At 40.9% G+C, this 15,351-nt stretch overlaps 1 protein-coding gene across 2 annotated transcripts in view; it reads right to left on the bottom strand.

Annotated features, from left to right (window-relative positions):
• Positions 1-15,351, bottom strand: part of MELK (maternal embryonic leucine zipper kinase) — an 88,710-nt gene that overhangs the window by 28,565 nt on the left and 44,794 nt on the right. The window contains exons 9-11 of one of the 2 annotated variants that reach the window (XM_070597014.1): positions 8,572-8,640; positions 7,037-7,135; positions 1,933-2,019 (exon numbers count right to left, since the gene is read on the bottom strand). In XM_070597014.1, coding sequence (XP_070453115.1) covers positions 1,933-2,019; positions 7,037-7,135; positions 8,572-8,640 — 255 coding nt within the window. The remainder of the gene's footprint in view (positions 1-1,932; positions 2,020-7,036; positions 7,136-8,571; positions 8,641-15,351) is intronic. The other variant, XM_070597015.1, reaches the window with a different exon arrangement.

Raw genomic sequence — 15,351 nt, 5'->3', positions numbered from 1 at the left:
AAATGTCCCCTGAGGGGCAAAATCACTCCCAGTTGAGAACAACTGACTCAGACCAATGCTTCTCCAGATTTAATGCGCATATGAATCTCTTAGGGGTTTTATTAAGATGCAGATTCTGATTCAGTAGGTCTGATATGGGGCCTGAGATTCTGCATTTCTAATGAGCACCAAGTGATGCTGATGCTGCTGGTCCTAGACCATACTTTGAATAGAAAGAATCTAGAGTTGTACTTCTCAACTCCTGACTGTACACCACAATCATTTTGGAAGCTTTTGAAAATTCCCTGATGCCTAGGCCATAACCCAGACCAATGAAATCATAACTTCTGGGGGTGGGACCTAGGCATCAGGATTAAAGTTTCCAGGTGATTCCAATGTTCAGCCAAGCATGAGAAGATGTATTCTACTCACCCCTAGGAGTGGAAAATAAGTATAAACAGGCAATTAAGAATGAGGGAAGAGTAAAGAAAAACTATGACTTTCCTCACAGCATTCTTGATGCTGGTCATACCTAGCTTTCAGAATAACTGAGGTCTTTAGAGAGATGTAACACTAGAAAACAATCTCTACCGTGCTTCATTATATATCTTTTCTGTATCAGAAGTAAAGAAAATAATTCCTATTTCCATTTCACTTTTAAGTTTGAAAATTTTATGTAAAGACCACATAAAGGATACTATTTTAAAGACTTTTTTAAAAATGATTCTTGAAATTCTGAGTATGTTACTTTCAAGATTCAGATTTTAAAAGTTTGTGGATCTCATATTAAATTTTTTCTGGATAAAATGACATGATGTATGGGATTTGCTTTGAAACACTCTACCTGGAAAGGGCAGATTGGGGAGGATGCTGGGATATAGACAAAATTGGCAAAATGTTAATAACTGTTGAAACTGGATGATGAGCACATGGAAGATCATTGTTATTATACTATTCTCTCTACATTCATAGGTGTTTAAAATTTCTATAATAAAAACTTAAAAAGAAATTTTATGTATCTGAAATATATTCTTCTATTAAAGATCATTCAAGAAAGTCACACAATTCTTTTAAGTTGCTTATATGGAAACTTCAAATTTTCATTGTAAAAGACTAAGGACCTGACACATCTTGCAGCAAGTCCCAATTCTTGACATTTCATTCCATTCTGCGAAAAAGTAAATTATCATTCTGTTTTCCAGACATATTCTAGAGCCTTTGCTTATTACGTCATTCAAAAGAATTCCTTTATATCTCCTCTTTACTGAAAAGAACTGTGGCTTAGCAAAGCTTTGTTTAGTAAAAAAAATTTGCTTAAGGCCTTTACCTTGCAAGTTAGAAAACAGAAAAAACAAATAGAAATCACAGGTGCTGAAAGACACAGTACTGAACCAGGAGCACATATGGGTGCAGTCCCTGCCCATCAGGTTAGATTATTTTCTGAGACAGCTATGAATGTCCCCATCTCTAGAAAAAAACACATGTGCAATCTAGAGATTAAGCATGTGAAAGAGCTAAAATGACCCAACACCAGAAATCATGATAATGATTTCAGGTATTTGGTTCATAAGCTTGGGGGTGATGTGACACAGGGCTGCTTTTAGGTAAGAAGAGAACAACTCTGTGTTCACCTTACTCCTACAGCAGAAGCATAGTTCCATGTTAGAGAATTTGAAACCAGAATTCTGTCAATTCTTTGGACTAGTTTGTTTTGTTTCTTCATTTTTTTTTCATTATAATTCTCTTTAATCAATATCATTTTTAAAAAGGATATCCAGCAGACATCAGAAAAGAGTTAGTGGAAATGATACATAAAATATAAAATAAGTGCAATATTTAAACAAATAACAAAATCATAGGTGTGAAAAATGTTATACTATTTTTAATGTTCTCATAAAACAAATAACAATAAAACAGAAGACATTACTTTCAAATTCATGCTGTATTTCTTACCAACGAAATCAAATCCTCCATTGTTTGCCTATTGTTTCCGTGATGTACAGAAAGTTCTGTCACACAGTCGTCATCAAGGTGAATAAACTACAAAAGAAATTTTATAAACTTTATTAACAAAAAAATTACAAAATATTTACTGTTTTGAAATTTTTTAATTACCATAATTACTCTATAAAATCAAACCCCAATATGTAAAAACAACATGAGTTTGTCAAACTCTTGGGTAAGAACAAACATTCTCCATAATTTTTTAAGATATAAGCAGACGACAGTAAGAAGTTCAAGAAGATGACCTCTTCCCAGCCCTTCACATCCTCATCATCATCTGATCAAGTGTCAAAATTCTGCTGTGCAGCCACTGTCCTTCCCTACCACAAGACCTGCACTGGCGTTTTTATCAAAGAGCAGTCTTCTAGGCACCTAAATTCAGTGACTCAGACTTGTAGCAAATCATCCCTCAGGTTATGTTTGGGTTTAGCACAGTCCGAGGAGCCCTCAGGATGGTGCCATGGACGCTGCCCAATCACCGTCACGCTGAAGGTACTAGCAAAGTACAATTTTAGAAAGAAGGGGGAGAACTTCTCTCAAACTTCACTTTGCTTAAGGGTAAAAGTTACCCAAGTGCTCTGAGCCATGCATGATGGGACCTCACCAAAGATGGAGCCACAAATGGTTCTCAGAACCAAACTAGGATCACGGAGAACAAACAGGGAGGAAGGGCCTGGCGGGGACCTGGACCAGGAGTTCAGAAAATCACATGGGAAGAGAATCATAAGAAATGTAATTTTAAAGTCATTTTTCCAATGTAAGAATTCTCTTTACAACAGCCCCAGTAAGCGATGTTTCACTTTCTGGCTAAAGTCCTCCTCTGAAGAACAGCTGGGAAGGTTAGCTTCTCCCTCCTGTCCCATAAGGTCTGTCTCCCTGTGATCCCTTCCCAACCTGAGTCGGTACGGTCTGACAGCTAAGAAGCTTTGGAATTAGACAAACTGGTTTTAGTTGTGACATCACTGAATAACTGTGTGACCTTGAGCATGTTACTATACCTCTCTGAGACTCAGTTTCATCATCTCTAAAATAGAGATAGCAATACATGTAAAAAATACAGATAGCCTTGCAATACATGTAACATAGCTGGAGTGCCTTGTACAACATCTAAATAGAGTGGGCCCTCAAAAAACGGTTAACTAGTTTTACTAACAGTCATAATTCTATTTCTTCTTTGGTATAAGAGCCTTTCAGAAATCTGAATATTCATTCCTATTATAGACAACCTTTCCTCTCCAAGTTCTTTCCTTTCCAGTTCCTTTAACCACTGTCTTAATGATTAGCTCCCCTTAACATTCCAGCCCTTTCTTTAGATCACACAGTCCAAGATGTCACTGACCCTCAAGGTGAGGTGTCCAGAACCCAACATATGCCAAGAGAGGTTTGCCCAGCACAAGGCAGAGCAACATCATGACCTTCCCTTGTTTTGGACACCACACTTGTAACAAGGGGTTCAAGAGAAAGTCACGCTGCCATCATGAAAACAGAGGAACGGTATAGACAATGACCTGCACAATTGGCTGGTACGAGCACCGCATGGGTTACGGAGAATGTGGAGACCACAAAGGTTTATCCTAACAGCACTGTGGAAGTCCAAAACGTGAAGAATAAGTTTCCATTGTGTCCCTTTGACCTTGGCAGCTCCCAGAACTGTGAACTCCCGCTGCAGGAAGGGCTCAACCTCAGAAGCCCAGACACCTTTCCACCCAGTTGGGCAACATCTTGGTGACAGCACTACTCAAGCAAGAAGGGAAACCTTTCTGGGGTTTCCTCCATGATCTTAAGCTACTCTCCTGAAAAAAAAGCCTTCCCTCTCTCCCACAGCCTCCTGCTCCGCACTTTTACCACAAGGTGTGTGTAGGAAAGGAGGGAAGGGGAGGAAGCAGGTGCTATTTTCTTTGCCAGGTTCCTGAACTGGAAAAAATGAAAAGAGCGGAGGGCTGGGGGACAAGACACTGAAGTGTGAACAATACGGTTTATCTCAAGCTTGGTTTTCCCAAGAAGGTTAATACTTTAAATACTCTGAATTCTCAGCCACATGTACTCATGTTAAATTAAATACAAACATGCATACCAAAAGCTAACCAGTTATTTTGGATTATCCGTGCCTACTACATTTCCTGTTCAGTAGGGCAGAAAATAGAACTCAATATAACTTCTATTTGATACAATACTTGAGTACTAGAGTCATGTGTGAAAATAATAGATCCTGCAGAGTTATAGAATAGCATCTATACTTTAAATATCCAAGTAAATCTGAATTACTTTTTATAGTTCACTCTTAACGAAACACAATACTGAGGTACAAAAGCAAATACTTCAAAAAGCAACACTAATCCCGTATAGCTCTTCTGTCTATAACTCGTGTGATCCCTCCAACAACTCTGTAATGTGGGCAACACAGACGAATGACATAACATGTAAAGGCACTCTGTAAACGACAAAACACAACCCAAATACACCAAGAGATGACATTAGAATACCCACATTAGACGTGAGAAAATGAAGACTCAGGGCCATTCATGTGATCTGCCCGAGACTGGCATTTTTTGTTCCCAGCCCAGGTTTCTGCTACCACAACACAAAGCCACCTCTCCATGACTCTGCTCCCAGCTATTCCAAAAGAGACCAAACAAAGCTTGTCACAAAGGCTACAGCTATGCAGGATATACAGGCCCTGAGTTTGAACAAGCTGGCCTACTGAATCCATTGTATTCTGGAGTCCTTCTGTCTGGGTTCAGATCCTGGCTCTACACTTACTACTGTTTGAGCTCAGACAAGTTACTTCATGATTCTGTGTTTCAGCTGCTTCATCCGCAAAATGGGGACAATAAGAGTATCTACTTCAGGGGTTGGCATGAGGATCAAATGAGTTAAAAACATAAAGCCCATAGAATTGCACCTGACTCCTCCAGGTACTATCCGAAGGGCTCCATCTGTATTACACTGCAGTCTCATCACGTGCAGAGGATCGACTATAACAGCACACTATTCTATTATAGTAAGTGTTCCATCAATATTAGCAGTTATTATACTAAGAAGTAAGGAAAATAATACTTTTTTGGAACATTCAAAACTATGTATTTACTTTATACTGTGACTCAATTTTAAATCATTTTTATGTTGTTGAAATCAGAGGCCTTCTTCATTTTGGCATCTGCTCTATTGCAAATAGTTGTTTATCCTATCCTAATAGGATCACGGCTGGGAGGACATGCAGAGCCCTCCTACACATGGAGAAATGATGACCCCCAATGGTGGAACACAGGCATTGGCACCACCCGCTCACGAGGGCCACATCCAGCTTCCCTGGCCCTGCTGCTGCACTGCCCAGACTCCTCCACAGTCTACTGTTCCCAGGCTCTCAGTGAGGAGAGTTGTCAGAACTAAGCTGCAGCTCTAATTGCATTTGCTCAATAGATATTATAGACGTCACGAAGGGCCGACATGACAAGAGAAGAGAAATTTTAGGAGCTGACAGTCATGGGAGAATCAGGACGGATTTCAGCTCAGGCTACATGGCCATAGCAGTGGGCAGACTAGTGAGAAGGGGCTAAATACAAGCATAGTCTGTTTTTCCAAGACCAGCTGGCCATTAGGAAGAGTAATTTATGTTTATTGGTGTGACTATTACAGAAAGCAAATACCACACAGCTGTACCAAGTCCACACTGTGGCATGTCTGAGACACACCTCCGAGCTATTCTGTTGACCCGTGCACATATGCCACCTCACTGCAGAAATTTCAGTGGATTACCAGAGAATATCCCCAATTATCTGAAAAGGCTATTAAAATACTACTTCTTTAAAATATTAAAATACTTTTCTAACTACATATCTATGTGAGGCTGCGTTTTCTTCACATGCTTCAATCAAAACAACATAACAAAACAGATTGAATGGAGAACAGATGAGTATCCAAATGTCTTCTATTAAGCCAGACTTTAAATTGTTTTACATTTGCACAGATGTAAAACAATGCTACTCTTCTCACTAAATTTAATTTTTAAATAGTTATTTTTCATAACAATATTTTTGATAAAACGTAACATGTTTACTACTGTTATTTTTTTTTTTTAAAGACTTTATTTTTTCCTTTTTCTCCCCAAAGCCCGGTAGATAGTTGTATATTCTTCGATGTGGGTCCTTCTAGTTGTGGCATGTGGGACGCTGCCTCAGCGTGGTTTGATGAGCAGTGTCATGTCCGCGCCCAGGATTCGAACCAACGAAACACTGGGCCGCCTGCAGCGGAGCGCACGAACTTAACCACTCGGCCACGGGGCCAGCCCCTACTACTGTTATTTTTAAATAAATGAATAAATAAGTATTAAGAGTGTAGAAAGGTCCTCAGACTTAAAAATTTGAGAACTATGGGGCCGGTCCCATGGCCAAGTGGTTAAGTTCGTGTGCTCCACTTCAGTGGCCCAGGATTTCACTGGTTCAGACCCTGGGCACACACCTAGCACTGCTCATTAGGCCATGCTGAGGCAGCATCCCACATAGCACAACCAGAAGGACCTACAACTAGAATATACAACTATGTACTGGGGGGCTTTGGGGAGAAGAAGAAGGGGGAAAAAAAAAGATTGGCAACAGATGTTAGCTCAGGTGCCAATCTTAAAAAAACAAAAAAATTGAGAACTGCTATAACCTCATAACTCCTCAGGAAGTAGACAGAACTGGTTTAACCTACTTTTTACAGACGAATAAATAGGTTTGGCAAAGTTAAGTAACTTGCCCATAATTCCCAGAGCACTGTTCACAATCCTGACTACACATGAGAAATCCCTGGGCACTTTTAAAAATATCCATTAATTTGCTGGGATGGGGTGCATGCATTTTTTTAAAGGTCTCGGCGATTCTCATGTGCAGCCTGGGTTAAGAACCACTGTCTAAGAGATTAACAGCAAACATATAATTAGGTTACAAGTCTGATGAAAAAGTCTACAAAACACATTTCCTTTTCTCTTTAGACGATATCAGTGGAGGTCCTGAATCCCCACAAAGATCACACAAAGTTTTAAAAACATCCTACTGGATTTCATTTTACTTACAGGAGTCTTGCTTTGCCACTCAACAGCACAGTTGTAATCTTGCATGATCCAGGGATGGCTCAATAGATTTTTCACAGAAATCCGTTTCTTTGGGTCCACCTAGTGGCCATTAAGAAGTAACGAGAGATTAACATTTAAAATAGAGAACATAGAACTCTTTTCCTCTTGAGAACTCAAAATTCATCAGAACAGATGTAAACTTTATCATCACAAAAATGCTGGCAAGGACCTTAAAATGGCCTTGGAACAAATTCTTCACAAAAAAGCATCAGAGGCAAAAAAACTAGAGCAACCAACACAGGCTTAGAAGATAAATGTTTAGCAAACATGAACTTCATTGGTATGGACATTATTCATGAAGTTCCGTCAACCCATTGTATGATGTAATAGTCTTTTGCTGGAAAACCTATTCACAGGAAATATTCACCAATTTAATATTCGAGCAGCCACAATGCAGGGCATTCATAGTGAATATGCAATCTCTACCTCCGATGAGCTTACAATCACAGAGAACAAAGTTGAAAAGCACACCTTTCTTTTCCATTTGTAATTTTCAAATGTGAGCAGAGGAAAATTAATCAAGAGAGATTAAGGCTTTTGGAGCTTAGAAGAAAGGCTGAGGTGTTTTCAGTCTCGTTATGGAGATATGGTGGTCTGGCCCTACTTACTCAAGGTGGGTGAGCCTGAGGTGAATTCTGAGTAAAAAGTGGAGATGGCTTAACAGATGGAAAACTGGGAGATGTTCTGAATATGTAATAATGGAAAAAGAATTGCACTAATAAGGTACTCAAATTTTCAAAGAGTTTCCTATTAATCTCATTTTATCCTCATCACACTACATGGCAGTGAGGGCAGGCTCAGAATCCCCACTTTAGGGATTAGAACTAAGTTAGGTGGCTGCCTATCGATTGGTAGGGCAGATATCTAGACTTCAGCATTCCTATCTTCCACCCGCAGAGGCCATTCACTAAATGGGTGGTTCTCAAAGTCTGTCCCAGCAGCATCAGTGTCATCTGGGAGCTTGTTAGAAACGCAGATTCTTAGTCCTGCCCCCGATCTACTGAATCAGACACTCTCGGGATGGTGCCCAGCAATCTGTTTTAACAAGCCATCTGGCAATTTTGAAACATGCTAAAGTTGAGAACCACTCACTAGATCATGGGGCCCACTCAATTGTGTATCAGCTCACTCAAGCATTTATTCAGTATCTACCATACATCTAACGTATGAGAGTGGGAGCAGGAAACAGAAGACAGTAGAGCAAGAGCTGGTTAGAGAAAACAGAATGCTCAAAAAAAGGACAAGAAACCACACCAGCAAAGACATATGGTAGAGGTCTAAAACAAACGCATTTGCAACATAATGAAGAAAGCATCTGGTAGAGGATGTCTGCACAGTAGATACAATGAATGGAATTTTCAGGCTAATAGATAAGTGGCCTGTCCTCCAAATGTAGCTGCACCACTGACATCTTAAAGTTGGATCAAATACTTGCAGTTGTCTTCTATTATTTAAAAATTAATAACAAAGTTTACCTGTAGCATTTGTTGAAGAAGCAGAATGCTACTGGGAGAGAGCCACTTAGGAACCTCATATTTCCCTCTCTACAAAAAACAAAAAAAAGAAACAAAAATATTTAAGAGCTTTAGGTTCAATAAGCCCTGACACAAATTTCTAAGGTAACAAGATGCTGGAGGTTTATTTCCAAGCTTGAAGACTTCATCCAACTATAAGATTTGGTAAACACTATTAATAACATAAGAAATCAATTTCTTGCCTTAAAGAAGAAAATCCAGTAAATTTAATACTATTGTCACCTCTAACTTATCCACATATCAGAGAAGGACCAGAGCACAGAGAATGTAACAATGAAAAACACAAATGTGATAGGGCTTTGGAATCTGCAGCATGATTAAGTTGACAGCAAGTAAACATTGTCATTCATTTTTGTATTGCTGAACCAAAGTTTAGTACATACCCTAGAGCAATTATCTGTTGACAAAATGAGGCAGCAGAAAAGCATGTTCAGTGGGAGAACATAGGCTGTGCTTAAAAACAGGTCACATATCATCCACAAGACAGAATTCACAATTATCAAGGGAAACTGATGAAAGCCACCCTATCCTTTAAGGCAAGGGCCTCTTTTGGGAATGGAGGAGAGTTATGCTTACAACCTGGTATACTCAGAAATTAGAGTTGCCAAGTCATCAACCAAAAATTAAGACCAGGGGCCCGTCGTACTCATTCGTGACTGAACACCTCTGTATAACCTGCCTCAATTCAGAGGAAAGGATACAATCATTTCTCCCAGCAGAGAACAAATTGTTTAACGATGCTAGGATAACAGAGTAATTATTTAAGAAAAATTAAGACTGAATTGTAATTCAGTTCAGTCTACATCAAAATTAATTCCCGCTAGATTCAAGAGTTAAATGCAAATACAAAACCATGAAAGTCCTTAAAGACATCCTGGGTGGTTATTCATAGAATCTTTCTAGACAGGACAGCAAAACCAAAAACTATAAACACTAACAGATGACAAAATAAAAAGTTGACATTTCTTACAGCAAAACACTACTAACAAAGTTAATTAACAACAAATTGAGGAAACAAGCCTTTTCCACCTAAATGACAAAAGATTAATATGCTTCCTCACATAAACAGCTCTCACAAATCATTAAGACTTCACCACCACCAAACCTGTTCTTCCCACCTTTCCTTCCATCTTGGCAGATGGCTGCATTACCAGTTGCTCAGCCAAAAACCTTGCAGTCATCTTTAGCTCCTCTCCCTCTCAAACGTCACGTCCAATCCATCAGCAAAATCTACTGGTTCTATGTTCAAAACATACCCAGAATCACCAGTCACTGCCTCCAATCCACCACACCACTAGCCTCTCTCATCTGGCATACTGCAAGAGGCTCCTAATTGGTTTTCCAGATTCCACCACTGCCCTCCACAGTCTGGTCTCCACTCACCACCATGAATGCTCTTTTAAAACACTGGGTCAGGTCATGTCATTTCACTACTCAGAACTCTCCAATGGCTCCCCATCTTGCTCAGAATGAAATCCAGGTTCCTTATTCTGGCCCTTGGGCCCTGCATGGTCTGTCCCCACACCCACCCGACTCCTTGCTACCGCTCAAACTCACCTCCTAACTCCCCGTCATTCACCAGAACTCCGGTCACAAGTCAAACACAGTCCTGCCTCAGGGCCTTTGCCCTCTTTGTTCCCTCTGCCTATAAGGCTTTCCCCAATACCAGCAGACCCTGCGCCTTAATCATCCTCAGGCCTCCACTTAAAAACACTGGTGCGGTGAGGCCTCCCCTGACCACCTCATCACTCTCTACCTCCCTTTCATGCCTACTTTTCCTTACAGTCCTTCTCCCCACTTGTCATATTGAATACTTATTTATTCTCTGCCTCATTACATTAGAACATAAGCTCCTCAATCACAGGGATTTTATCTGTGCTGTTCACTAGAACAGTGTCTGGCCCTAGCATAGAAAAGGTGTTTCAATTAAGATTTGTTTAATAAATGAAGGAATGGGTTAAAAAACATACATTACAAAAGGAAATGGGCAAAGAATACTCACAGGTAATTTCTAAAACAAGAATTTTTAAAGGGCCAATAAACATGAAAATATGTTCAACTCATCTAGTAATAAAAAAGCAATAAACTTAAAACAAAACTATGATACCATCTGTTGTCTACCAAACTGACAAACTTGAAAAAAAAAAACACTACCCACTGTTAATAAGAGTTCAGGGGCAAGAGTGCTTACGAGAGAGTATAAACTTTTCTGAAGAGTAAATTGGAAATATGTATTAAAAGCATTCAAAATTGCATATCCTTGATCCAGCAATTTCACTTCTAGCAATTTATCCCAAGCAAATAATTTGGCATACAAAAACTGCTGAACAGTAACATTCATCACAGAATTGTTTAAGATAACTTCGGGAACTAAGGAACATAGTCTAATGGCAAACTCCAAAGGGTGCCCACAACTAATGAAGACAAAATTAACTGAATAAGGATCCTGGGTTAGAAACATAATATAGGTCCAGGGAGACAAGAGCAAGCGCGCGCGCGCACACACACACACACACACACACACACAAACACAAAATGCCAACAGTAATTGAATAAGCCTTGAAGGGTGAAGGCAGGGAGGTGGAGAAGCCTTTGAAGGGCACCACCATTGAACTGTCTAGGACATACTTCTTACAGAAATCAGTCCAGCTTAAAGGTGAGGGCAGAAACAGGTGTGGGTCATTCTGAGTCCTAGGACTACAACAGGCTGGATTCTGATTGTGTTAAAGAAATAATCAAGGTTTCAAACAAGTGTTATCAAGCAATGAATTTAAAAAGAAAATGTGCCGACATCAAAACAAGTCAATCTCTGACTCAGCCTCTCTGGTGAGAGCAGACAGGCTGACCTACAAAGTGTTTCCTAGGAAGAGCAAGAGCTTTCATTCTACAGATGACACTTAATATTACTGAATTTTTCATCCTCCTTTACCCTAAAGCACTCGCTATCACCCAGAGAGCCCACTCTTATTTACACCTTGCCAGGGCCCCTCAACACTTGCCAGTGTCAGAATCTGACAAAGTTTGCTTCTGAATTATCATGATGAAGCCTCCAATTCACTTCTCCTTAGTGTCCCTCATCCACAGCCAACCGAACCCCGAGCCGAAGGCTCAGTGCTGCCTGGGCTCCAGGCCTTATCCCAAGAATTGGGGGGTTTTTAGATGCTTCAGCCAACTCCCTGGGACTCAGCAGCAAGTCACAGTTGCTGCAGGACTGGCCCTGACCTAGTTGGCCCCACTCTGAGCTTTTCCTTATTCCTGAGCCCAAGGCCTCTCATGATGCAAATCCTGGGTGCCTGACTTGCTCTCTTCTTGGCAAACTGACCATCTGCCTGATACTTCAGACATTTTAGCTTGCTGCTGCCAGGGTCACGTAGAAAGTAGAGACCAGCCTGGGGTAAGGACTCTCCTATCTGCTTACACTGATCAAATGGTCATGACCTACCTGAATCTCCAATTACAACATGCTCAGAGTGACCTCCGTCAGGCTTCACTCACGAGGCAGAACCCCATGTACTCCAGCGGGTCTTCCCTCATGCTGATCATATGCGAGCCATTTGCTGCTTACTCTGAATATCATCTGCACTGGGTTGAACAGTGTCCCCCCAAATTCATGTCTACCCGGAACCTGTGAATGTATCCTCGTTTAGAAATAAGGCCTTTTGCAGATGTAATCAAGTTCAGATGAGATCATACTGGCTTAGGGTGGGCCCTAAATTCAATATGACTGGTGTTCTTGTAAGAGGGAAATTCAGACACAGAGACACACACACACAGGGGAGAAGGCCACGTGAAGACAGAGGCAGAGACTGCAGTGACACAGCTACAATCCAAGGAATGCCAAAGATTGCCAGTAAAGACCAGAAGCTAGACAGAGGCAAAGAAGAATTCTCCCCCAAAGTCTGCAGAGAGAGTAGGGCCCTGCCACACCTTGATTGGGACTTCTAGCCTCCAGAACCGCGAGAGAACGAATAGATGTTGTTTTAAGCCAGCACCTTGTAGTATTTTGAGACAACAACTCTAGGAAACTAACACACCACCTATGAAGGTTTAACTTCCTCGCATTACCTCTCTCCTGTCAGCACCTGCCCACCCCCAGGATAAGTCTGGTTCCAGGTTCTAGCCCTTTCTGGTCTGTTCCAACACACAGATAAAAGGCCCACAACCAGATCTATAATAATAAAAGAAATGTTATGCCTTTAAATCCAGAAACTACCATCCAAAACAAAAGCACTCAACTCAAAGTAGAATTCTACAGAAACGAGATGTAAAAATAAATATTCAGAACAAAGTACTGCATAAGAAGAGCTCCACCAGACCGATTCCAAGTTCCTCTTTGCCTCTTTTTATCACTCTTTCGTCACCCCACCTTGAATTCATGAAGTATCTTTTAATGGACCCCTGTGCTGAGCTCTAAGCTAGCACCACAGAAGCCATCCCACCCAGGCAGAGGCAGGGAGAGCAGATGAATAAGTGTGGAGCTTGACACGTGGGAAACAGCAATGCATTGGAGTCGCACATTATGTTTTACTCTCAGTTCTGCTTCTTATTAGCTCCTTGAACACGTACAAGTTACTTAATCTCTCTGACCCCATTTCCTAAGAGAGTAGGCTCTTGAGACAAGTTGCCCAGATTCGAATCCAGGATCTACCTCTTACTAGCTGTATATGAGCTATTTAACCTTGCTGTGTTTCCTCATCTGTAAAAAGAAGAAGAATAGTACCTACTCCATAAACTGTTGCTAGGAGTCAATGATTTAACACATATAAAGCACTTAGCACAAGGCCAGGCACACAGTAAGAACTCAATGTATGTTAGTTTCTACTACTCCTCCTGCCTCTACTACTACTACCATCACTGCTACTACTATTGTTACTCTCTGTAAAGCAAGTAACACCACTGACAGGATTCCAAAAGGAACAGAAGAGAATGTTTGTGAAAGCACCAGCACTATGCCTTGCATGTAGAGACAACCGGAAATAAACAAGAGAGGGAGATAGGGATGCTCAAACAGGTAGTGGACCAAGATGGGCACGTTGGCCAAAAGCCACGCATGCCAGAGTGCTAAAGACTCAGTACAGTACAAAAGGCTGAAGTCATTCTGAGGAACGCCACACGCCCTCCCAAGGGAGCTCTGGCCCAATGCAGCTGCCTCAGGGTCTCAGGATTGCCTGGTAAGGAACACATCACCTAGTCAAGTCCTACTCACATCACCTCCTGAAATGTACCTGCCCGCTCTCCCTATCTGGACAGAAGAGCTCTGTAGAGTACCATCCACAACAAGTCATGAGACCTGTGACCGTGACCATCACCTGACCTTCAGCTTCATTCTCTGTACCGAAATGCTGGCAGAAATACAGTCCAGAGCTTAGTGCTGCTGCCAGGCTTCATCCAACCTGTTATTTGTAGATGTACTTTAAAACACTCGTACATGTATTTTATCCTGCGCAGTAGGTGGGGATTATCAACCACCGTACACAGATGAGGAAACTGCGTCTCAGCCAGAAAAATCAAGTGCTTGTTCAATATTACATAGCACTTGTTCTCAGCCAGGGGTGAATTTGTCCCCAGGGGACATCTGGCGGTGTCTGGAGACATTTTTGATTGTCATGACTTGGGAGCTACTACTGGCATCTAGTGGGTAAAAGCCAGAGATGCTGCTAAACATCCTACAAGGCACAGGACAGCCCCCCAACAAAGAATCATCTAGTCCAAAATGTCAATAGTGCCCAAGTTGAGAAACATTGTTGTAGAGCAAAAAAGGCATACATTTAGGACTAGGAGAGAGAGACAGAACTTTTTGGGTTTTTTGTGCTGGAAAGTCTAAGGAAGCCTCGAAGGAGACAGGCAGAAAGGCTCCTTACTTAAATATTGAAAGTCTACATGTAAGGATCAGTCAGAAAAGACCTTGAGAGGCACAATTCTGCTGGGGAAGAGGCCTGTGTCAGCCAGGGCTGTGCCCCTTAACCCTGGTTTCCACTAAATCTTTGGAGAATTCTTGTTTATTTAAGGGATGATTACCTTGCAAACAAGAGCAAGAAACAGGTAATAGAGGGTGAAACCAAGTGGGAGGGGAAAAGATTTGTGGGCTAATAAGCAAGATAATCCTGTGAATTCTAACAGGCTTGAAATTGTTCGCTTTTCACATGGTGCCAAGAAAGGCAAGCGATCTCTCAACACATAATCATAGTCAAACTCTGTAATGGTAAAATATAATCCCATAAAGAGAGAATTTGCTCATTTTCTTTAAAATTGTAAATTATACTTGCTAGAAAGCAATTTTACTTTCAAGATACTCAACTTTCACTTACTAAATTATTTATAGTTCCCTAATATTTGTGTACCCAGAACTGGAGTACAGTCATGCTTGTTATTGAATGCAGTAGCAGCTAACGAATATAGGACACATTCATAAGGTTAATACTCAATCTATTAGTAATCATGCTGGAAATTGCAGTTGAGCATTTTGGTTAAAACAGTTAACAAATGCAAAAGATAAACAAAGTCTGTCTCTTAAACAAGTTACATACAGTGTGTCAAATATTGCCGGTTTTTCAATCACATCAAGAACTGAGGGAAGTGTTATTCCCAAGTGAGGAAATTTAGAACATTCCAGGCAAAGATACATACTGCATGCAAGTGATACGACACCTTAATTAGATTCAACCAGCAGACTGTATTACACTGCGACTCGGAACAATAGTTCTGAGCCAAGATTACAAT

The sequence above is a fragment of the Equus przewalskii genome, chromosome 26 (assembly GCF_037783145.1).
Source record: "Equus przewalskii isolate Varuska chromosome 26, EquPr2, whole genome shotgun sequence".
In the NCBI taxonomy this organism is placed as follows: Eukaryota; Metazoa; Chordata; class Mammalia; order Perissodactyla; family Equidae; genus Equus; species Equus przewalskii.
Note: the sequence above shows the minus strand (reverse complement) of the source record. Positions and strands in the feature narration are given on the sequence as shown.